At 41.5% G+C, this 25,205-nt stretch overlaps 1 protein-coding gene across 10 annotated transcripts in view; it reads right to left on the bottom strand.

Moving 5' to 3' along the window:
* Positions 1-25,205, bottom strand: part of FOXP1 (forkhead box P1) — a 616,360-nt gene that overhangs the window by 236,298 nt on the left and 354,857 nt on the right. For 9 of the 10 annotated variants that reach the window (XM_053600815.1, XM_053600814.1, XM_053600806.1 and 6 more), the window contains one exon: positions 1,283-1,470. In XM_053600815.1, the coding sequence (XP_053456790.1) occupies positions 1,283-1,459 (177 nt within the window). In that variant the 5' untranslated portion in view covers positions 1,460-1,470. Of the gene's footprint in view, positions 1-1,282; positions 1,471-11,359; positions 11,687-25,205 lie in introns of those variants that run through there. The other variant, XM_053600812.1, reaches the window with a different exon arrangement.

The following is a 25,205-nucleotide window of genomic DNA, read 5'->3' as shown; positions in this document are numbered from 1 at the left end:
GTAACAATCTAATGATTCCTTATATTTTTTAAAATTCTTAGCAAGGAAAAAACAAAACATGCTTCAGAGCCTGCCTAAAAGCTGCATCCCTAACACAGGAAGTTATTTCCTTAGCACCTCTGATATAAATTCCAATAAAACGGTCTGAGAAAAGAAGGGTTTGTCTTCTCTCTCCCCCACCCTACCATCCTGTGTCTTTCTGAAAGCCCCAAAGATAGATCATTCTTTTCTTCCAACTGCTTCCAAATGGTACTATAACAATGTATTGAATAAACAAATCAAGGACAAAAATGGAACACAAACCATCCATTATTATTAACAAAAACTAATATTATTCCCTGATTCCCAGAGAGACTGGAAAACCAAAACCAAACTTTTAAGGACATATTATTTACTTACATGAATTTCTGTCAACATTTTGCCAACTAAACATCATTTCTTGAGCCACATGTACCATTTGGAAATATCTTACCAGTCATTTACAGGTAACTCACTTCCATGACCATACAGAATATAGCAGGAATGAATATGTCCAAACTTACATCCATTTGGGGGGAGGGACCAATACAAGATAATTTAAAACATCAGTAAAATTTAGCCACATACCAACTGCCATATCCATGCAAGAACCTAAGATAAATGCCCTATATCCCTAACTTCCTAGAGGTTGTGGGAAGTAATTTCCTACACTGATGCCTGTGTCACGGGTGTTTTCTGCCTTATTTGTTTCTCCTTCCCTACTTACCTAACATTTTCCCCTTTTATATCTCTTATTGGTCTCTTTTATCCCTTTTTTCTTATTTTTTTTCCTTCTTCATAAAGCTTAAGCCTATCCATTTTTGTTTTGTTTTGCCTGTTAAGTAAAGCATCGGGAATCTTTTCTCCAACAGAGTAATTTTATTCAAAGCAGTTACAGATTAGACAGACACGTTGGAGGCCAGGAAGGAGTAGGGAGAGGTCCCTTCAATCGGACGCTTAACAACTACTTCTTCTAAGACAGTGGTTCTCAACCTTCCTAATTCCGCGGCCCTTTAATACAGTTCCTGTGGGTCGCCACCCATAGGTTGAGAACGGCTGCTCTAAGAGGACTTCCAAGGCCTCTACCACCTCAGGGCTGGAAAATTAGTCTCCTGAGCCAACCAGCAGAGACCCTAGAGGATTGGTGGCTTAGTAGATGATGCTTACAGTCAGGTAGACAGGCACACAGGGGAGCACAAGGGTAAAGTTAACTGGGAGACGTTGCACCACCACCTTCTACCTCCCTGAAACTGAAGCCCAGTACCTGCTGCTGCTGCTGGACGTGGGCAAGGTCGGCTGCTCCGATGTCCACTGCCGGCGTCTCTCCGTTGGACCGCCCCTCCCGAAGGCTGCTACACTCTAACAAGTGGTTGCTGCTGCTCGACCCATTCTGGATGGCTGAACCGTTACCTTTTGTCTCAGTCCCAGATTCTTGCATCATGACTCAAAAACCTGATATAAGGATTTCCAGGAGGGGGGAGAAAAGAAGAAGAAAAAAAGCAGCTGTTAAAACAGTTGTTGTGCATAAGGAGCAGGGGCCCTACTTTAAATGTTGCCAAAATCTGTAAACAGTTGTCATTTTCTTTCACTCAATTTATCTCTCATTAGTGGCCACTCCCCGAGTTTATGAGTGTGAAACTGTCATTCCCTACTCAACTTTTAGCAGTACTGGTTTAAATATATTCTTTTTTCTCCTTAGAAAAAATATAAACGCTTTAAAGGTGAACCTAGACTGCGGGATTAAATTTCTCTTATTATATCTGGCTGTTTTGCTTGAAAAAAACCACTAAGTTATCCTATGAAACATATAAGGTATATCATGAAATTTTAATATCTGCAGGCGTGCTGTGTGGTGATGTTACACTTTTAGAGAAATAGTCTCCAACTTCCGTCTATCAAGAGAAAACACACATTACCAGGAGGCCCCCTGGGGTAATTTATGCTAAAAAACCTCACAGTCAAAACCAAAAACCATTTTAAAGATTCAAGCTCCTTGGAACCATTCAGGTACTGAACCACTTCAAAATTGACCCCTGCAATAGGATAGGCCACTTTCAGAGAGAGGGAGACAAAGAGAAAGGGATAGAGGAAAACGTTTCTACTTTTCAAAAGCAAAATAAATACAAACTCTGATCTTTGTCTTACAGTTAAAACTGACCTGGAAAATCCCATTTAAATGTAGATGCTTCTTGCTAGATTACTGGTATCTAGTTTAGTTTAAGGCTTGAAAAGTCTGGGCCCCTATATTCAATTTTGGAGAAAAATCTTGCCCAGGTAGACTTAAGAAAACATCTGAAGTTGAAAGTACTAAATGTCTAATAGAAAAAATATATATCATGCAAAACGAGTAGCTAGAAAGTATCTCTTGGGTGTAAATACATTTCACATCATCCTTGTTACTCTAGGCTAGGCACAAAACCCTAATCCCAGAGAGCCAGTTCAGCTCTAGACTTGGTAAAGGTCTCCAGAGACATGTAACATTGGCCGTCACCTGTTACTGTCTATTGCTCACCAGTGTTGAGCCAGGGAGGCCATATTCTCCACTCTAGTGGATGAAAACTGCTACCCCCATTTGAAGATGAGAAAACTAAGCTTCCACGAGTTATTCTAGCTTGTCCACTATATGTCAGAGTTAGTAATGGCGGAACCAGGTCTTCAACCAGTTGTTGAATCACAGCTCTGAACCACTACGTGTGTTTTTGTTAAGTTGAGGAGAAAACAGTAGTTGTTAAAGGAAATTGACAGTTCAAACATCAAAGCTGAGAAATACTTGAAAATACTTGAATAATTAAGACTTTAACACTCAACCTGTGGGTCGCAACCCCTTTGTAACAATGAAAATACATCCTGCATATCAGATATTTACATTACGATTCATAACAGTAGCAAAATTGCAGTTATAAAGTTAGCAACAAAAATAATTTTACGGTTGGGGGGGTCACCGTATTAAAGGAACTGTATTAAAGGGTTGCTGCATTAGGAAGGTTGAGAACCACTGCTTTAACGTGAAATACCACCTCCAGATCAAAGAGCAGAAAACATTTTTTGTTGTTGCCGTTTGGATGGGGTTGGGCTTGAACCCGCCACCCTCAGTATATGGGGCGGGCACCCTACTCACTGAGCCACAGGCTCTGCCCAAGAGCAGAAAACTTTATCACTTTATTTTTTTTTTTTAGTTCTAGTTTTCTCTCTCTCTCTCTCTTTTTTATTTATTTATTTGTGTGTGTGTGTGTGTGTGTGTGTGTGTGTGGTTTTTGGCCGGGACTGGGTGTGAACCCACCACCTCTGGCATATGGGGCCGGCACCCTATCCCTTTGAGCCACAGGCACTGTTCTTTTTTCACAAATTTGTTCTAATCATGACGTTATGTACAACCAACACTATAGATTTCTTCCCCATACGTCAAATACGTGACAACAGGGAGACTGAAACACTTGGACAACTTTAGAGGACACTGTTCTCTTGCTGGAAATTAAGTGAAGTCTGCTTTCTGCAGACTTGCACAAAAACCAAATGGAAGAATTAGAAGCAGAGAAATTCATATCTTTCTTCATTTCCTTTCAGTGCACTGTATGATCCAACTTGACTTCATAAACCCAGAAGACTTTTTTATTTTTTTATTTTTTTTTTATTGTTGGGGATTCATTGAGGGTACAATAAGCCAGTTACACTGATTACAATTGTTAGGTAAAGTCCCTCTTGCAATCATGTCTTGCCCCCATAAAGTGTGACACACACTAAGGCGACTTTTTTTTTTTTAAGTTAATCCAATTCTGAGGTGGATTAAGAATGGCATTTTTTGTTAACAGGTGGGAAACAAACTCAGAAGCAACAGCTGATTCATTCCCATTTCTTTACTTTTTTATTCTTCTTTTTTTTTCTGTGCTTGTCTCTTCAGATCAGACTTTCCAGTAATTATAGTCCTTTAAAAGTTGAATTTACATACTTCCTGTCCACAGAGAAAAGAATCTAAACAAAACAACTAAAACCTTTCCTAAAATGCAAGAATCCGGCAATTAGATACTTTGTGACAATGTGTGGCTTTGCTCACCCCCAGCCCCAAATCTGTGCAACCTGGGCAAGCTCTGTCCCTGTACTTAAGTCTCTCTTCCATAATCATGCCCATTTGTACAGAGGTAAGAAAAAGGCACAGTGTTCAGATATTTACAGGAGAGGACCACTGTCTGAGAGTAGGTGGCAAGGAAGCCCACTTAACTTTTAGGACATATCACAAGTATACCTAAAGAAAAAAAAAACATTTTTTTTTTTTTAAGACAGAGTTGTGCTGTGTTGCCCAGTTATCATAGCTCACAGCAACCTCAAACTCTGGCTCAAGCAATCCTTCTGCCTCAGTCTCCCGAGTAGCTGGGACTATAGGCACTGACCACAACACAGGCTAATTTTTCTATTTTTAATAGAGATGGGTTTTCACTCTTGCTCAGGCTGGTCTCAAACTCCTGAGCTCAAGGGATCCTCCTCCCTCAGCCTCCCAGAGTGCTAGTATTACAAGTGTGAGCCATTGCACGCAGTCAAACCAATTTTTAAAAGATTTCTGAGAATGGGCGGCGCCTGTGGCTCAGTCGGTAAGGCGCTGGACCCATATACCGAGGGTGGCGGGTTCAAACCCGGCCCCGGACAAACTGCAACCAAAAAATAGCCGGGCGTTGTGGCGGGCACCTGTAGTCCCAGCTGTTCGGGAGGCTGAGGCAAGAGAATCGCTTAAGCCCAGGAGTTGGAGGTTGCTGTGAGCTGTGTGAGGCCACGGCACTCTACAGAGGGCCATAAAGTGAGACTCTGTCTCTACAAAAAAAAAAAGAGATTTCTGAGAATGCCTACCCATATTGGGGAGAGGATCTCCAAAAGACAAAAATATTGCATATATATAAACTCTACACATGCTCTCAGAATGGGCCATATTTAGCCAAATAACCTGTCCTGAGGGGATGCTGCTCTTTCAGACTATGTGACCACTGTTCGCATACCTGAGAACAGGTATCTACGAGACTGGTCCTGCTTTTGTTTCCTTGGTTTGACACCATCCTGGTGGGTGGAGGAAGAACAATCTCCAATACTCAATTGGATGAGAAGGCCCTGTTTTTGCTCCGTGCAGTTCCAAAGAAGACTGCCAAGTCCTCCAGTACAAGTTTTGCAGGCATCAGGCCAAGCAGCTTGGCTTGTGAATCAGGTTTGTGAGAGTGCAGGCTTTGGGACCAAAATTGCATAAAGGATTATTTTGGTCTGAGGATGTCCTTAATTAGTCAAGTGCTAACAGTAGTATGTAGGTTGGAAGATTTAAAATTTCCCATAATCTCCCACACCAATCAGGAGAAAACAGCTTTTGGAAAAGCACATGTGAAAAAATAGGAGTGTCAATGTCTAAGAACATTTCTAACAGTGTCTGGGCCAGCGATATTCTCTATCGAACATTCCAAGCCATTTAACAAGCCTTTGTATCTGTACCATGCTTCATAAAGTGCAGAGCCCTCTGATATACTTTTTGAACTCATAATAAAGGCTACAAGGGAAATAAGGCAAGCAAATGTTGTCCCCATTTTACAGATAAGAAAACCAAAGCTCAGTTGATTAAGGAGTAGACGTAGCCATAACCGATTATCCCCCGCTTTGCCCATGAACTTGTCCATTCAATAAATGATGGAGAGTTAACCAGATGAAAATATTTCAAATTGTATGTAAAACCAGCACATTGTACCCCATGATTGCATTAATTTACACAGCTATGATTTAATAAAATATATATATATAAATGATGGAGAATTTCTACTTTGTAAAGTCGTGTGCTAGATGGTGAATAAATAAATCAATGAAAATAAAACTAATTAAGTTCCAGAACAGACAACAATGAGGGTAGTGAGTGGACAAAAAAAAAAAAAAAACATTAAAATACAGGGATGAAAAGTGTCAGCACTCTTTAGCAAACTACTCTTTCCCCACTGAGCTTTACATCATTAGAGTGATCTGAGACCAAAGCAATGTATGGGGGAGGCATCTGTCTTCTCTATCATGAGACAGTCTACCCTCTTTTCTTAGATGAAGCTTGTTCCAGGCACTCAGTTTGCATAACCTCCATTTCCCCCGGGACACCCTATAACCAACCAATAGCCTTGCTCCATGACAAATGAATGACAAGAAACACGGTGCAATTAACCAGTGCCTAAACAGGAAGGAATAGCACTTGGAGGACACAGCCACACCACACCCAACAGTAAGTCCTTTCTCCAGAAATAAAACCTGCCCGCCTTCCTCTAAGACCTCTCCAAATGATCAGGACCTGTTTAAATCAATGATCCATTCAACAGACTTACAAAGGTTGAGGCTATACTTGCATAGATGTTGAAAAGCTTAAAGAAGCCCAAAACGACCCATTTCTCATCTTGCTTGGAAACATTACAACCCTACTGATTTCAAAAGATACATTTTTGTGCTGGAGGGACTTGTAGAAAAGGATAAGAACTGAGTTTAGCATGCCTATTTATTGTTGTTGCCAACAGAGCTGCTCTCTGGAAGTATTCTGGAAAATTCATAATGTCCAGGCCAATGTATTTATAGTAAATTAAAGCAGTGCTTTATTATTATGATTATTTCCTTGGTTACAGTGTTGATGCTGAAAATTTAGGGAAAATAAAGCCCTTTGTTATCATGCTTGTGAAAGATTTTAAGCTAACAAAAAGTTCAGTCTTGATTCCAGGGCAGTTAATTAAGGTTGACCAAGTCAGGCAGAAGTAAATTAACTTGGCTGATCAATTATTTATATGAAGCTGAATAAATGCCCTTAAAGAACTTGGTCTGTTCATGAAAGGATGTGTAAATTAAACTAAACATAGTTTTATAAAATATGTTTCTACTTCTATGGGGAGAGGAGAAGAGAAGTTAACGGTGAAACCACTTTCAGGGACATGATGAAAGTGACTGCATAGTCCTCCCCTCATCCAAAGAGAAAAATTCTCCTCCTCGCTGTTCACCCATGCACAAGGGAGGAAGAAATAAGGGGCATGCAATTTTGAAAAGATAACAGAAGCTCATGGAAAAGGTAGGAAGGAAAGAAGGAAGGAAGGAAAATAAGGCAGGCAAAGAAAGTGAATGTGACTACGTGAATTCCGTTATTACAGAAATACTGAACATGTGGCTGTTCCTTCCTCATCAGTTAACTCCTCACAATGTGTAGACTGAGAAAGAGTCAGGGGGGAAGTCAGATGACCTTTATTTCTAAAAATAAGTATTTTTTTTTCATTTCTCACATTGCATCACTAAGATTCAAAATTCCCAATCATGTTCAGGTAGTTGAGGAAAAAAGAAGGCAAACTGGTCAGTATTAAGATATAAAGCAGACATTTATTCCTGGGCCTCATCAAGCCAGTGGACTGTTTCCTGTAAATGTGCAGAGGGTTTACGTGGCAAAACCAGGCAAACAGAGGAGTGTAGGGAGCGAGGTGCAGCTCCATGGATTTTTTTCCCCCTAGTAGGCAACCAGAGGGGTGGCCCGAGATATTAAACAAGCTCTGTCCTCGTACTGCTCCTGAGGGCATTACTCTCAAAACGGAGAGGGAATCAAGCAAAAGATAACATCCCAGGTGTAAGTCAGACTCTAAACAGAGGACTTTGACAATGGAGACATCACATTTCCGAACAAGAGGCACATGCTTTTAAACTGTTCACTCATCACCTGCCAAGATGTCACAGGATCAGGATGGGAGGGGACGAACTGGTGGAGGGTGTTACAGAGAAATGTCAGGGCTAAGGGAGCAGTACAGGGGAGCATATATATGACAGAGGCACCCCAATTGGAGCCAGGATAGGAGTGGCTTTCTACAAGTGAGGTAGCAGATCACCGTCCTGGAAAAAACAAAGGATGGTGGGTGGGTAGGGGAGGAAGAACGAAACAAGAGAAATAGTCACAGTGGCCTTTGATTTCCTCACCTGACATAACTTCTACATACTGTGAATGAACTCTCAGACACCAGGGTTTATCTGCCTGCTGCTGCCAATGGAAGGGGACGGGTTTCACAGAAAGGCTATCCAAGAGCCAAGTTTAGGAAGTGAGGTCAGTGTGCTCGCTGTTCTATGAAGGCACCATCTTCCAATACCAAGTTTTCATAATTATAACAGAAAGGCGTAAATTTTCTAATGCATGGCAGTTCAAAAAGTAATCAAGGGAATGAGCCGGAGGGCTATTTTAATGTATGCAAAGCTAGTGACCCACAGTAAATGGGAGGTAAGCTACAATGAATGCAAAGTAATGCACACATACTGAAGTCCTGGTCTGATGAGGGACGGCTAAAATTAACACCCAATTAATTTCCGAATTGACAAACAAATGAAACCCATAAATCTACTTTCTCATTAATTTTCTTGTGGTATAATTTAAAGCAGTAATATGAGGGCAAAAACTGAACATTATCCATCATAAATATCAAAAAGATAGCACTGTAACCCCATAAATTATGCATATTACCTGTTGTTAAAAATGATTTATATATAATCAACTTTATTGCGCACTATCTTTAAAAATCTGGAATTTCATTTGGCACTTGGGAAGAAAAAGTTCAGGAGCAATGAAATTGTCAAAGGCATGTTTAAAAAACAAAAACAAAATAAATGTGGCCATGTATTAAGCTATGCAGATCATTCCAGGTCTCAGGGGAATAGAGGTTGAGACTATCGTACAGGTGGTGGGCTGGGTGTCCCAGGGGAGAAAAAAGCAAATCAGCTGTAGGAGAATCCCTCCTAGAAAGCAGAGTCTCTGTCCTAAAGTCTCTGTCCTCATCTATCCCAATTTCTAGAATGAAGGAGACGCAGGGCTTGGTGCAAAAAAGGAAAGACACAGTCAAGGTGTATCTCAGATGACCAAGGGGAAGCTCCTACAGCTGCCAGGCCCAAGAGAAAGAAGAACCCGGAACTGGCAAGGACTTAGAGAAACAGTGCTTATTTTCAATAACATAATGCTTAGCTCTCTCACCTTCCAAAGAGGAAAAAAGAAATAGGAACTAATTTGTGTTATCAATTAAACCAGAAATAGTTTATATTTATCAATTAAATGGGAAAATAGGCATTCAAATTAAAATAGTTTCCTTCCCCACCTTTCCATCTCCATTTGTTCAATAAAATTGAAACAAAATCCTTTATTTCAAACGTAACTTGGTACAGGTACACCTTGGACTTAATAAGAATTTAATACATATAATTGGCCCAAATCTTTGACTGATTAAATGAAAACTCCAAGCCCTATCTCTTGATCAAATGAGATAAAGGGCTTGTGCTAACTAGAAACTTCTACATTCCTACTTTTAAAATACTTTTTTCCCTACACTTCTTTAGAAGGACCACCTGCTTTGGTGTTCTGAAACTCAGAAAATAACTTACACCATTGTATCATGTTATGTTTTAAGGAGACAGGATTGTCCTAGTCATCGAAAATTTAAAGATAATCAACCAATGAAAAACCCCACAATACGTAAGAACAATTCAGACAGACTGGGAACGGGAGAAGATAGAAGTTTAATTTTCCTGTTATTCATGACTCAGAACAGTTGGTGGAACAGTGTGGCAATAAAACAACACTCCTACCCAAAGCAAAGGTTTCCTTTCTCTACCAGGCTTTCAAATGTGAAGACAGGAGACTTCATATTTCCAAAGAAAAAGGATTTCTGAATTCCAATAGCACGGCAGCAATGTTGTTCAAAGAAACCATAAATGTCTCATTTTTAAGAACTCTTAAACTTCCGTGGACGCTGTAATCTTTACAAGACACACATGAATGCAGAAAACAACCACTCCCTCTAAAAGTTGCAGATGTCTAATTTTTTTTTTTTTAATTTTCAGCTACAGTGGGTCTGTTTCCCTTCTCTCCTAGCAAACAAGACTTTAAGTGCAGTTATCATAGCAACTGTGGTCAAACTATGGAAGTTAGAAAGGAACCACTCTAGGAAACTAGAGTACAAAGGAGAGGCATACCCACTCCCTCACATATTAATCCCGACGAACTCAAATAATTAAATAGAGACCGAAAAGGAGCTTTGGCAATCCAGTGCTAGGCTGTTTACTTTGCCACAAGGAAGTCTCTGAAGGTCAGGCATGACGGGGCCAGGTGTTCCGGGGAGCTTAATTAAAATGCCTTTTTACAGAACAAAATAGATGTTAAGTTTGAGAATTAACAAAGCCTTCGGAACTTTAATCATTTGAACATTCAAACAGCTGAACTCTCACAAATAGCCTGGTGGAATAAAGTGATCAACACCAGTTCAGAATATATATTTTTTCATTTCCATATTTTATGTCATTTAATGTACCCGAGGCCAGGTTCATAACATCAATTAATGACTGGCATGTTCAATGACACACTTCATGTCTCCCTCGCTTTGCCTCCCATCCCAAACTGCTCTAGTGGTCAAAATGAACAATATGTTCACAAGCATCATGGCAATTCAGTGAATGCAGGCCTTCAGAATTCTGTTGTTCACATTTCTCCATTGTGTGAAAGGGACAATTATTTAATTTTATTCATCAAAAACTCCAGTAGGCATGTATGGATTTTCCCCCTTGAAAGTTGCTCTTAGACAAAGATAGCAGGCTGCCTTTGATTAAAAAAATATATATATATACATGGGGCGGCGCCTGTGGCTCAAAGGGGTAGGCCCATATGCCAGAGGTGGTGGGTTCAAACCCAGCCCCGGCCAAAAACTGCAAAAAAAAAAAAAAAAAAATCATCAACAACAACAACAAAAAAACCCACCACCCATTTGCCTCAAAGGTCATGACCTCCCAGCCCCCATCCATCTGTGTTATATCTTTGTAATTTACAGCAAATGCTAGGAGGCCATGCCTAGCATTCAAACAGAAGGCAAATTCAGAAGCAGCAACAAACCATAACTTAGGGAAAGAAAGAAAAACAAAAACAGATATGATGTGAGCTGAGTTTTCTCTGCTGTTTGCAAAACACGACAAAGGACACAGGCTAATGTTCAGTTCTTATCTCATGAGGCTCCAGTGTCCAAGGGCCAAGAGTCACGCATACATACAAAGCTGAATGAAGAGACACACGCTTGCTTTACTTAACTAAAAGTGGTACAAAGCATAACTCTACTTGAAAATGAGACAGGCCAGAGTCACAGGTAAGAGTAAAAACACCAGCTTTTAAAAACACATAAGACTTATTTTAAAATGTCTCCATTTATATCAGGCAAGTTTTATTCTGAAAACATCAAACTAAAAAAGTTAATCTTACCTTCTCACACTTGACAGAAAGTACGTGTTTTAAACAGGATCACATCAAGCCCATAGGACAACACACAACACATACACAATATACAAAATCCAAGGATTGTACCTTTCGATGGTGATTGCCTTGTTCATAGTACTAGACTTCTTCTCCTGTACCTTCTAAGTCCTTGTTTGTTCCACAAAGAATTTTCTAGCCATCTGATGCTCTATTACTGAGCTAGTGGCCTTTCAGGAGAGCTCTCTCCCTTCAGAAAAAAGCAAACAACTGCATAGATATCATTACACTAAGGAAATCTCTTAGAAAAACCAAACAACTTGTTAATCTCGCCAGCCCCTTCATCCAAGCAAAAGATAAGAAAAGCAAACCTAAGTCTGTTTCAACCACATTCCAGGGACAAGTTCCCCTTTTTCTTTCTTTATCAAAATTCTAGCATTTAAGTTTGTCTCTGTGTGTGTGTGTGTGTGTGTGTGTGTGTGTGTGTTTCAAACAGACCTTGCAGGATAAACTGCTGCTCACACCCGCAAACAAAGCAATATTTGTTTAATAACGATTGCTGCCATGGGTACAGTAAACAAGGGGCCCAGCATTTGTGTTTATGAACAAACACATCATCTTACAAGAGCAATTTAACATTAACCAGGTGGAATAATCAACAGATTTCATAGGTGACACCAGGGGCAGGGCTAACGTAAACAGAACTGGGGAGGAGAAAGGGGCCACTCTTCAGGAATCAAGGTCGAGGTAAATGCAGCACAGAGTAAACAGCTGGGAAGAAGGCAAGATAAACAAATAGTCATTCTTCTGACATTTAGAGAGGCAGAAAGGTTGTATGTTACATAGATCAGCTGCTGACCACCATGAAATCAAACCAGTTGGAGACCAGGCCTGCTTGTTTGCACAATGCCATGTTTGCTTATAAACAACAATTTGCTGTTACCAACATCGCATTACTCATCATCACATAAGCCAGGGTGAACCAAGTCAGACCCGGTTAACTCTTTATGACACTGCTTAGAAATAATAATTAAAAAGAAAAAACAAAAACACTACCCCCATCAGAAAAAGAGGTTACCTCCAAATGAGACAAAGAGAGCTCAGTCAACACCCTTTTATTTCCTGGCCTGCAGATAAAAGTAAAGCATCCACATTGCTTCAACTACTGAAAGTTGGACTTGAACAACAACTCTAAAAGAACGAAGGGCTATAATGTTTTCATGCTTGAGTAAAACTACATGGGTCAAATACAGATTCTCATCTGGAATTTTTCATCCAGAAGGAGAACCCTTTTCTCCCCACACCACGCTTCTGTCCTTTAAGCCCAATGGGCCCACAGTGGTTGAGAATGCTACAAATCTAACTAATATGCTGGGTGTGACGGCTCACTCCTGTAATCCTAGCACTCTGGGAGGCTGAGGCGTGTCGATCGCTTGAGCTCAAAAGTTTGAGACCAGCCTGAGCAAGAGTGAGACCCTGTCTCTACTAAAAATAGAAAACCTAGCCAGGCATTGTGGCAGGCGCCTGTAGCTACTCTGGAAGCTGAGGCAGGACTATCTTTTGAGCCCAAGAGTTTGAGGTTGTTGTAAGCTCTGATGTCACTGACTACCCAAGTTGACAGAGTGAGACTGTCTCCAAAAAAAAAAAAGTTAAACTAAGGGCAGGCTTATTATGGTTAGAAGAAATGTTTAATCTTTAAAAATTTGCCTCATGTGAACTACCATCATGTAAGACAGATGAGTGTTATCATACGTAAGTTGTCACGCCCTATCAGAGATACTTTATTTAGGGTTACAATTTGCAATTTAAACATTAGTTTCAATCTATTTTACAGATACTTTGATACTATCAAATTACTTAATTGTGATATGTGGGAATAACATCCCTCCATTACTTAAAATTTAATAAGGAAAACATACTAAAAACAGTTTGGTAATTTATCTGTATCTTACATTTATGATCAGTTAATTAATATTTAAAAATTCTGCCTGATGCCAGGGCAAGTACAGCAAAACACTATTGGACATCCAAAGCAAAATTTGAAAATAAGAAAATTACATTAAAAACATACAGATACACCTCAGTGGATCTGGCAATTACATTGTTAACAATCGGGTTATTGGAATTTTCAACTCTGTCTAAAAAGAATCCAACAAAAATTGTGTCTCCCCCCTCAGCACACACCCTCTCCCTGGTTCCACTGTGTATCAACTTCTCAACCTTCTCTCCTGCTCTAGTTTCCACCTCCTGCTTCAGTTATCTAATCTTTGTTCTACAAACCTCACGTCACAAAGTAACTAGAATGTTTTCTTATGTGAGTAACCAGAATGTTTTCTTTTGTGTTTTTGTTTTGTTGCACTGTGGTTTGTCTCCTAAGTCTCTCTCTGTTGGCAATCTCCTTTTCCCAGATCAACACAGCCCCTAAGGCCTCCACAACACCTAGGGAAAAAATTTTCCACTGAGTGTTCAGAATGCATCCTCTTAGGAGGCAACTTCTCAGGCGGGAAAGGACTTCAAGAACTAACTCCCTTTTCTGACCTAGAAAGCCCTCTATGGCTGGAGCTGTTCTACTGCCCTTGAGAAAGAAAACCAGGCTTGCTCAACTGAATGATGCAAGTCAGGCTGCTGGAACAACTAACAGGGAATCTTCCTCCCAATGCTTTGAGAACAGAACGTCCTCAAATTCCACCCTCACTGCCCTATGTCTGTGGCGGTGATGACCAGGAAGCAAAGAAAGGTGTAGTACCTTACATAGCAGACATCCCAGGGAAGAGACAAAAGGAAAAAAAAAAAAAGAGGTAGGAAAAGCCAAGCATGCTATGCTGTGCCATCCTCACGCTCCCACTGTCTTCATGAGAAAACACTCACTACTCACTCTTGGCACTTCAACTCTTGCCCAGTTCTCTGGAGCTTCATTTTTATTCTTTTTCCCTGAAGTCTGGCTGAACCAGACTATTAGTAAGAGATTATAAACAAAGTTTATAATTTTAAATAGTAATATAAAGACTTGTAAACATGTCCTTGATAAAGGCCAATAATTGAGCCATGGAGTTTTTAAGCTAAGCTAAACCTAGGCACATAATTCATTACCCAAATGGGGGAAACCTTTGTATTTGAAGACGATTCCGTACCATGAGTCCGATGAATAATGTCTTCTTTATTCTTACCCAATAGTGGTGTTAAACTTGTCCTAACTTATCTTGGGTTTTACTTTCACCTGCACAGGTTATTACTTACTTTCTTCGCTCAGAATCCCCAATTTTTAAAGTTTTATTATTTTGTAACATTGATTAAGAAGTCTTTTAGTTGTTCAGTAAACTACTTTAAAGACTTAAAATAGTTCTAAGGAGGCTCTCTGGGGGGAGACTTAATATTGGAAAGGACTGATCTTCCCTTTCCTAACTCCTATCTGGATGAAAATCTTACAAATTCTGAAAGTCTGAGGGAGGTTGTGCCATCTGACTATAGACGCGTAAGCCAGTTTCCCAGGTCTAAGCATTCACTTCTATTTCTATCTTCACTGTTTTTGCTATGTCCATTTACACCTGTCCTATTGTTATTTTTTAAAAATGATTCAGTTTTGATAAACAAATCTTTGGAGGAAACTTTGTATCACTTCTTTCAATGGAAAACCGGTAGGTAACCCTTTGTAGAAGAGAAAGACTTTTATAATACCTGTAATAAAACCTAACCAATGTTATTAAATCCCAGCTAGATCCTGAGGCCCTGGGTAGAAGCCATGTTCTTTCTTTGTTAAATAATGAGCTTATAACTGGTGGACACAGATTAAAGATACTACTACCAAATTGAGACTTTCTCGCTGACTTTATCAAAAGGATTTAAAAAAGAAAACAGAATTGCTTCAACATCAAATCACAATCATGAGAATTGGTGGATGATTTATGAACCACCTAAAAATCTTCTGCCAGCCCACCTGTGAGTAGTACAAGGCTTATGTACCTGGGAACTGAGCTATAGGAGCCTTAAAAGACGCACATGATGTCCAGGCTCTATTCTTGACATGTTCCTAACAATGCAATTCACAGAGCACTTACTGAAGGCCTACTGTGTATACTTACACTGAAAGGATAATCAGTCAAGAAGCCAGATTTGCTATTCTTGCCCTCAAAGCACATGAGGCTCCTAGGCCATGGGTATTACATTTGTAAAAGACACCATGAAAATCAAACCATAAGCTCCAACCAAGAGCCTCCCTCTCTGACATGCCATTTCTCATACCATCAGAAACGTGGGGCATCACTCACCTAAGTAGTACTGCCTCTCCACAAGGCAAGCTCATAGTGTGCTTAGTAGCAAGTAACTACTGTATTATAAAAACTAGAAACATATCATTCGAATGCTTTAATGGTCAAAAAGATGGATGCTTTTATTAGTCCAACCTTTTTTGTAATGGAGTGCTACTGATGACCCAGCATTAGCCTTCTTCCCTGCTATTAATCACACTTCAAACAGATCATTTTGCCTTAAAATCTTAAGAAATTGCTATAATTAAAAAACACAGTGTCTACAAAATGGAAAATGCTTCCTAGATTGTATCATTTCATTAAATACAGTATTTTTTTCCATAGGAACAAAGACCATGATCTAAGGTATTACAAAATGGGAATAATTTTATATACGCATATATACATATGTATATATATACACACACACACACACACATAAAGGGAAAAATGTAAGCTCTCCTTTGTGTCTGTGGCTTCCCACATCTGTACACTTTAATCACTACCTTTGGGAAGCCCATTCATGCAAAGGCATAAGCATCTAGTTTACATAGATTAAAACTAACATAATACATGCGAACAAATGAAAATTAAAAATGAAAGGGAGAAACTCTAATGCAAAAAGAAAGATGTGAAAGCACATGGCCTGCTTCAGGGAAATTTCATCAGTGTTCTATTCCTCATTCATCATCTGTAATTCCTGCGCCTCCTCTGTCCCTGTGAAGAGAACTAAGGCAAGACCTTCAATAAGGGACATCAGGACAAACTACAGGTAGCTGCCAATTTACTTTCCGTACGATTTCAATAATATAACGATGCCCTAAAAACTCCTAAGTCCTCATCTCATTAAAGCATCCTCATGACCATTTAGCACAGCTGAACACCACTTAAAGGAAAAGTATTTGAAAGAGTTCTTCAAAATACAGAGCTAAAATCAGTCTTTTTTCAATCGCCCTTTCAGTTTCTACCACTATGCCATTAGAATGAAATGTACGCATGCATGGATTCAAATTTTACACAGGAAAACAGTGACATTACAGGATGAAGGAAGAGTAGGCCCCATTCGAGTACTAAAGTCACGGACTGAAGTGGTGTGAATGACTGGGAAGAATCCAGAGAGAATCAGCCAGGCTGAAAGTCAAGAAGCCAGGTAACACCCTACGAGGGGCAGGGGTTGGACAGAATGTGTGAAGCAGCCAGCAGCCGCTGGGCTGGGCAGAGGCGGCTCAGCAAACAGCGATCCCAGCTCCGCTGGCGAGGCCCCTCTGCACAGAGATGAGATGAATAAACTCTGCCATGGCAAGATAAGCACCTAAACCTTGGATTCCCCATTGACTAGTAAAAAAGCCAACTTCTGTACATATTTCTCAAGAACCACAGGGACGTGTTGAGAAAGGGAGAATATCTGGGAGGAAATGCTAAGTCCTCTGTCCAGCTGTCACAGACATGCCAGCAAGGAGGGTAGCACCCAAGGTGTCCAGAAGCAGCAGAGTGGGCACCACGAGAGAGGCCGCTGACCACAGCTTCTCTTCTGCCAGGTGCTGGAGTCCCTGGCAGGCTGTGGAGTTGGGGGAGGGATGGTCTGATGGCTTACAGGGCTAGATTCTCAGCAGGATTCACTCCCCAACTAAATACTCAGAGAAACTCCCAAAGGGGTTGCTACTCCTTGGGATTTCCATGATAAATATGATGAGTGGAGGCCCTGGACATCTTTGGGGAGAAACAGTACCTGGTACTGAGTATGAATATTATGCTGCCTCTAAAATAGGGATATAAAATGATTGGTCCTTACCATTCTTCACCAATAGAATGGAGAGAACAGGGCCCCTCAGCATCCTGGGTATACAGGTTAAAAGTCACCAAAGATCAAAGCCCATTTGTTGCCCATGTTCTCCATTGAAAACAAAAGATGATAGCTCACATATAATCAACGAATGGAAGGGGCCAATGTACTTATCCAAGAGTAGACTCCTGTGACACTTCCTTAGAAGGCTAGGACAAATCATCTCTGTCTGATGCCAAAGGTTTCCAGACAGACCACATATACCTCTAATGGATCAGTCTTTACGTGGCAATTGTAATGCAGACGAAACTACACAAAGCATGGTTCTGGGGACATAGCAAGGCCACCATCTGGGAGATAGGATGATTCTCAGGTCCATTTCAGACCCACATTTTCATAAGATCCATTAGGTGGTTAACATGCATATGAAAACTTGAGCAAGTAGTTGCGATCCAAAGGGAGCACAAGTCCTTGGGTTGGTTTCCCAGCTCTGCCAATTTTAAGTTTTCAACAAGCTACCCCGACCACTATCATCTTTTCATTTCCTCACATAAAAAAATCACACGAATCTTCATCTAGCTTCAGTCATTCTTCTAAGCAGTATTTTGTACCTAACATGTGCCAGGTCTCATACTAAGTGGCGGGGCACTGAGGGGGAACAAAAATCGATACGGTACCATCAACATGCAAGTGACTGTCTAAGAGGGAAGACACACGTTAATCAATTAGCCAAATGAATGAGTGGAGATCAGAACCGCAGTAAGTGCGACTATGAAAAACGCAGTGGTGTGAGAGCACACAAAGCTAATACATGTAAAGTGCCTTGTGTATAGTAGGTGCTCAATAAATCACTGTATTATTACTAGCTCATAAAACCGAGGCCCTTTGGGAGGCCACTGAAAAATTCTCAAGTGCAGAATGCTATCCACACCCGATCATAAAATGACCCTGAAATAGAACTGTGTTCTCTGTTAAATTTTTTTTAAACATGATTTTCCTGCTGTCTCTTGGCTACATGAAGAATACAGTATCAATAAAGTCAACGTTTCTTCTAATGACAGCTTAGTGAACAACATTAACTTTCTGGGTTATTGCTAAGAATTAGCTCTTGTTTACCAAGTTGTAGTTAAAGGGAAGAATGCTGAGCAGGGCAAAGGGTAATACTGCAAACCAGCCTTGTTCAAAGCAGTCTTTTGATTATCATTTTAAAGCCTGGAAATCTAAAGAAAATCTTTAATTGGCTTTTCAGCGGCATTTCTCCTTTGTATATGCAGTTTGTTGAAGTCAAGAATGTACATGCTAATTATTGCAGATGGGATTAGCAACCTGTACCTCATTTTGTGGATCCAAGTGGTTAATTATTAGTGCACCTAGCACGTGTCTATACGGCAGGAAACCTGCACTGAGCAGGGATCAAACGGGGCCGGTGACCAAATCCCCATTACTTGACAACTCCTATTCCAGAAGCAGAGGGGACCTGAGTCCACCACACTGAATAGGAAACTTCCATGACATTGTAGCTGGGTGTGTTCATCATCCCTTAAAACAGCCCTTCAAAATACCATGTCTTCCCTTTATTCTTTTCTTGGGAAAAGAATTCATGAACTCGAAATAAGAATTTTAAACAGGGCTAGGTGCGGTGGCTCACGCCTGTAATCCTAGCACTCTAGGAGTCCGAGGCAGGTGCATTGCCAGATCTCATAGGTTCAAGACCAGCCTGAGCCAGAGAGAGACCTTGTCTCTTAGGAAGAAAAAAAACAGCCGGGGATTGTGGCAGGCACCTATAGTCCCAGCTACTCGGGAGGCTGAGACAAGAGAATTGCTTGAGCCCAAGAGTTCCCTTGCTGTGAGCTAGGATGCCATGGTATCTATTGAAACTGACAAAGTGAGACCGTCTCAAAAAAAAGAATTTTAAATATGATTTAATAGGTTTCCACATTTGTACAAGTTTCTGGTTCTTTTCCTAAAAGCTGGCTTCCTTTCAGCATTTGTGATGAGAGAATTCTGACCGCACTTTTATCTGAATGCCCCTGAATGAAGAAAATAAAAACAGAGACGATGGTCTGGAACAAGTAGTGAAGTTGGGGCGGTGTGTTGGGTACAATATGCTTCATGTTAAGAACTCAAGATCTTAGCATAAAGTGGCTGCAAGATACCAACCATCGGTTCACACACCGGGGCACCCATTTGATTTCTGTAGGCTTATTTGCCAGCGGAATAGACAGAGCCACCAGCAGCTTGGTAAACAGCCACAAATGTGTGGTTTCCATTTTTGCTGCCTGGAACAAGACATATCTTTAGAATAATTTCCCTTGGGTCCAACTATTAAAAAGGAAAAGTATGATGGAAAAGGATACACTGGGAATAACAGAAAACATCAGGAAGAAAAAGAAAATCTGCCCAACGATCTGTCTTTCTACAGCGGTAGCTCTCAACTGATGGCTAGTTCTTACTCCCCAGGGACATTTGGCAGTGCCTGAGGATATTTTGGATTGTCACAACTGGGAGAGGGGCCTTATGCTCCTGCAACCTAGTGGACAAAGGCCAGGGCATCCTACAGTCTTGCTGTGGGGCACAGCCCCTATAGCAAAAATTAGCTGGACCTACCTATCAATAGTGCCATGATTGAGAAAAGTGTTCTGGAAGAATTTGTTCTGTTTTTCTTATGGGATCAAAGCAATGAGTTCTAATTTCTGTTTAATGATAAATTTATGGTATGTCATAAAACTTCAATGACTTTTGATTTTTGCTTGAATTTCGACTTCAGAAATACTACTAACCTGAACACTTATTATGGGGTCAGGTTAGCAAGACTCAGGTGACACTTAGACATTTGTGTGAAGAACTCAATTTTGAGAGTCTGGCCATGGAGAGGAATGAGACAGGCTGAGGCAGGCGAGCAGCTGGGAGGAGAGATGGCCAAGCTTGGCAGAGACGACTAAACTTGGAACATTCATCAGCATGGAGCAGTGAAGGGCTGGGCTGTGCAGAGCTTCCTACAGGTGAAGACTGACAGGTACTTGGGATGGAACTAAGGCAGGGAGCCCGGAGGACAGATTCCAAAGCTTTCCTCTACTACCGGGGATGAAGAGCAGGCTTCCCCCAATTCCCCCTGCTTCTGGGGTGTCTTGCTCACCCGAATTTCTCTCTCCCATTCATTCCTATCCAGACTTCACACCAATTGTAAAATTATCCTCTCAACCCTGGATGTCTCACCCTGGGACGGCTGGCTGACTGAAAGGCTGTACTCACTGGCCCACTTCCTCTCCTCCCACTGCTCCCTCAGCCCAGGGGAAGCTGGCCTGTGCACCACCTCTCTGCTGAAAATACCCCTACTGAACTGCTAATGAGCTTGCAGTTGCCAAATTCAATGGATACTTTCCGATCCTTCCCTTATTTGAACTTTGACAATACATGACACTGCCATTCATATTGTCTTGTCTTGAGAAAGAAAAATCTCTCTCCTCTTTGCCTCCAGTTTTTGCTCCTCATTCCTGGTCTTCTGCCTGTGTATCTGCTGGCTCCTTCTCACTCTTTTTAATGAGCATCCTTTTCCTCTGCTCACTCTTAAATGTTTCATCTTGCCTAAAAGTACCAGCCTCAGTGCTTCCAAATGCTAAAGCTGGAGTTGGCAAACTTTTTCTGTAAAGGGCCAGATAGTAAATATTTTTGACTTTGTGGGCCATATGGTCTCTGTCCCAACTATTTAGCTCTACTGTTGTACAGCAAAGGTAACCAGAGACAATATATAAACAAATGGGCATGGATGTATTCCAATAAAACTTTATTTACAAAGCATGGACAGCTGGATTTGGCCCACAGGGCAGTACTTTGCCAAGCCCTACTCTCAAGCACTATCCCTGGAAGACTTTAACTCACACCTACATCCTGGTGACTCCTGAATCATTTTCACCAACCAAAATACCTTTTCAGAGGGGCAAACCCTTGTTCTACAATCTTCTGCCTCCTTCTACTTTGATGACCGAAAAGAACCACAAATGTTGCCTCAAATTGGAATTACCTACGTCTTCCTCCACTTCAACTCTGAGCCAACTCCTATTCCTGGGATTTTAGGAAAGGGATTGCATTCCCGAGCAGGAACGATCTTCCTTTTCTTTTACTTCCCATATTACCAATTCCCATCCATTCTACCTCCTATTTAAATAATATCTGCTTGTCCAAACCCTTGCCTGGGAGCGTGCTCCATCACTTTGTAACTATGAATATGAATTAACGCACTGGGCCACACCAGAGCACTTCTGATTATGTGACACACACCCCCCACCCCACCCCCCGCCTCCCTGCTTGACGTAGGCTCTCTACTACCCAGAGGGCAGAAGCAAGATACCCTCTGGGCCTGCTCTGTCCAATGTGAAAACCAGTGGCCACAGGTGGCTATCAGAACGTGAAACATGGCTAGAGTGACTACAGGACTGACTTCTTAATGTATGCATAATTTTAATATAAATTAGTTTTTAACTAATATTCAGTCCAGTTACGAAAAACTTTTAAGAACGTGTCAAACAACTTAGGTTTGTGAATTCGCTTTGTAACCGTAAGGTTTTATAAAATCTAAACACACAGCAAGTGTTCCCAATGAAATTTTAATGTTTAAATTGAGATAATTTTTCAAAGACTTATTATAGAAGAATGTAAAAAGTATCTTTCATGCATTTTTAATACTGATTACAAACTGAAGTGATAATATTTTGGACAGATTGGATTAAATAACGTAATACTATAATTTAAAACCTTATTCTTTCTACTTTTTTGAATGCTGCTACTAGAAAATTTAAAATTCCTCCCGTGGCTCTCGTATTCCTTCTTTTGCATAGTGTTGCAGTGGCACAGGCTTCACCACCGGCCTCACCACCTCCCCAGCACTCGCATTCTCTCCTTTGCACAGCCACCCTCAACGCCCAGCTGTCTCCCAGGCAAGCCAAGTGCTGCACTGCTTTTGGCCTCCCCACACCACACGTTCTCAGCCGCTAGGCCTCAGCCATGAACCAGGGCGGACTTGATTCCTGGGGAGTCTCACAGTTCAAGTCCAGCTAAGAAACTTTTACCAGATACCTCCACCACAAAGTCGAGTAGGCATTCTCCTGTGGAGTCTTAGAAAGTTTTATACTAGACTTTTGCAGGACAATCATTATACTATGTTCTAATTTTCTAAGTGTTTAACTGTAAGGGAGGGTTTGTGTCTTGTATCTATCTAACAGGGTTCCGGGTTGTTTGTTAAATAATTGAATGAATGAATGAACAAATGAACATAACGAAGGCGACATGGTGCAGTTAGAACTGAATACTTGGTAATTATCCGATTATAGGAACTGAGGGGATATCAGTAATATTTCTCAGATTTCTGGCCCCAGTGACCTGGAGAACAATGATGCTCTTGTGAGAACAGCCAAGGGAGGGAAGAGGCTGTTTTCAGGACAGAAGCAGAAGTGAAAACAAAAGCTAGCAGGGAGTTATCAGCACAGAGATGACAGGTCAAAGGGGGCTGGTAAGAGTGAGAGGAGAGGGGAAAAGATCCTTGGAACACACCACAGTTAGTTCTCCTGTATTAAAGAGACAGGAGAAGTGACATTTACTGAGCACTAAGTTCTAGTCCTCACAACTACCTAGTAGGTACATATTAATTCCTTTTTCTTATTCAGAAAAAAACAAAACAAAACACTGAAGGTCAGGAATATTTGCATACACTTATACAAAAATATCAGATAAGAATCTGAGCAAAGTTATCCGATCTCTGTCCACTACATGCTACAGGCATAGCTGGCCACTGAGTCCTAAAGAGTGACAGGGACGTCAGAAGGGAGCTTCGAGGAGGAAGAGGTGGTTGATGGTTTTAAGTGTGGTGAGATGGAGAAGGCCAGGGGAGCTCCCCCGCACAGCATCAGGTCTCTTCATCCTCCTGCCTTTTCCCCCTTTCCTTCTGAAAATAAAGGCCACTCACTTTCTTCCTTCACTGTTCAACCCACACCCTCCATGCGCCATACTCCTGCAACACCAGCCTCCCCCTCTGCACTGGCTGCCCTGTCTTAGCCTGCATGTAAACACACTGAGGCACCAGGACCCCGAAACAGGCATTTCCAGATTACTCTCCTGCCCCTCTAGTTCTCACTCTATACCCTCTTTCCTCTACTCAGCTAAGCTTTTTGAAAGGGTGCTATCTCCACGTTTCTACCTCCTACCTACAACTCTCTGCACCGTGGACTCAAATCTCCAGGTGAGGAGAGAAGTCAATTAGAATCAAGTCCTTCAGCCAGATCCAGACAGGGGGCTGGGGGAGAACCTGGAGGCAGCATTTACAGCCTGCAGGCCACAGACAGGATGCAGACGGTCCCTGGACCTGCCCGGCAATGCTGCTTAAGCCAACCAGCTACAGGTTCTCTGCTGCACCTGACCCCAAAAGTGCTAGGAAACTTCTCATGTGGATTCCTTCAGGGCACATCCTCTGGTTCTTTGCCTGAATCTGGACTCCTGTACCCCCTTGGTCTTTTTTAAAGAATGCTATCCACCCCTCTAATCAGTGACGGTGGTCCTCAGGGTTCCCCCCAACCACCTTACCTGCTTTCCCTCAGCTATTCATTGATTTTTCCCAGACTATGGTCCCAACAGCTACTTTTCTCCTATACTAGTTATTTCTCCACTCGAAGTTCATCACACCCTCTAACACTCAACATGTACACTCAGAATGTAAACTCAACATTCTTTCCTCAAACCTGCCACTCGTTTGAGGCAATCCACCATTGCCTCATAAGGCCTAATAGCACTGGATACTCAGGAGTCACTTGGCAAAAGTTTCCTTGGTGAACAGATGGATGTATGGGGGCGTGGGCAATAGAAAGAAGTGGGATCTAGGCTTGGGGATTCACTCTGCCTGGAGTACAGCAGCTGCTCAGTAAACGGATCCTTTCTTCCCTCTTGCAGACTAATGAGGTAATCAAAGAGGAAAAAAAGTTAACCATTCTGAATTTAGAGGAGGGAAGTTTAGCAACCACACCATCTTTATAGCAAAAGAAGAATTCAATTGTCTGCTGAGATCCAATGAGGGCATGGCTGAGGCTCAAGGGCAGTGGTCAAGCTCTCGGACAGTCAGTGTGGTGAGTGAGAGGACTTTAGATTTAAAGTTACTGACGTGGGGAGGGATGAGCCATGATGGCGCCCAGCCTGATGTGGGAAGTACCACCAGCAGCACTCACTAGCTTAGCAAGGGCAGCAGGCTTGATCAAACGTGCAGCTGCTGGGGCCAAAGCAATGGCGAAAGAAGACATAAGGGAGGGAGAGATGGTAGAGCACAGTCTACTGAAAAGGCCAGTGATGGGGTCCGCGTGAGGAGGGAAGGAGATGTGGATTGGAGAAGATAAAGTACAATCAATGCAAGGGTTGGGAAAGGGGAGAGATGGAGGCTGTGATGGTCTCGGCAAAACATATATAGCGAAAAGCAGCCAGGTTACAACAAGCTTCTGCAAGCCCCAGCAAGTCAAAAGGAGAGTGTCCTTTGACACACAGTAGGTGCTCAGTGAACATGTACTGAATGAACAAGTCAACAACCATATGGAGCAGAACCATCCCCTGTCCAGTGATCCTTTGTGAGCTGCCAGCATCAAATTTATCTTCAAGCTCATTAGAAAACAATCACAGATTAACACTCTAGGCCAGGGACACCCCACAGATGGGTTCTGACAAGACTAGACCTGACATTATTCTAACATAACAATGTAGGCAATGTATTTAAGAGAGCTAGAAATAGTTCTCAGCTAACCGAATCTGCAAGACCTGGAACATTAGACACAGTAAATATTTACTGAATGAATGAATGAGTCCCTAAGTAGATGAATGAATGATAGAATATACATGACCTATAATACCTAATGATAAACTCCAGCTTACCTTTCAAAACCATCACTCAAAGCATAAATTC

Source organism: Nycticebus coucang, chromosome 8 (assembly GCF_027406575.1).
Source record: "Nycticebus coucang isolate mNycCou1 chromosome 8, mNycCou1.pri, whole genome shotgun sequence".
Lineage (NCBI taxonomy): Eukaryota > Metazoa > Chordata > Mammalia > Primates > Lorisidae > Nycticebus > Nycticebus coucang.
Note: the sequence above shows the minus strand (reverse complement) of the source record. Positions and strands in the feature narration are given on the sequence as shown.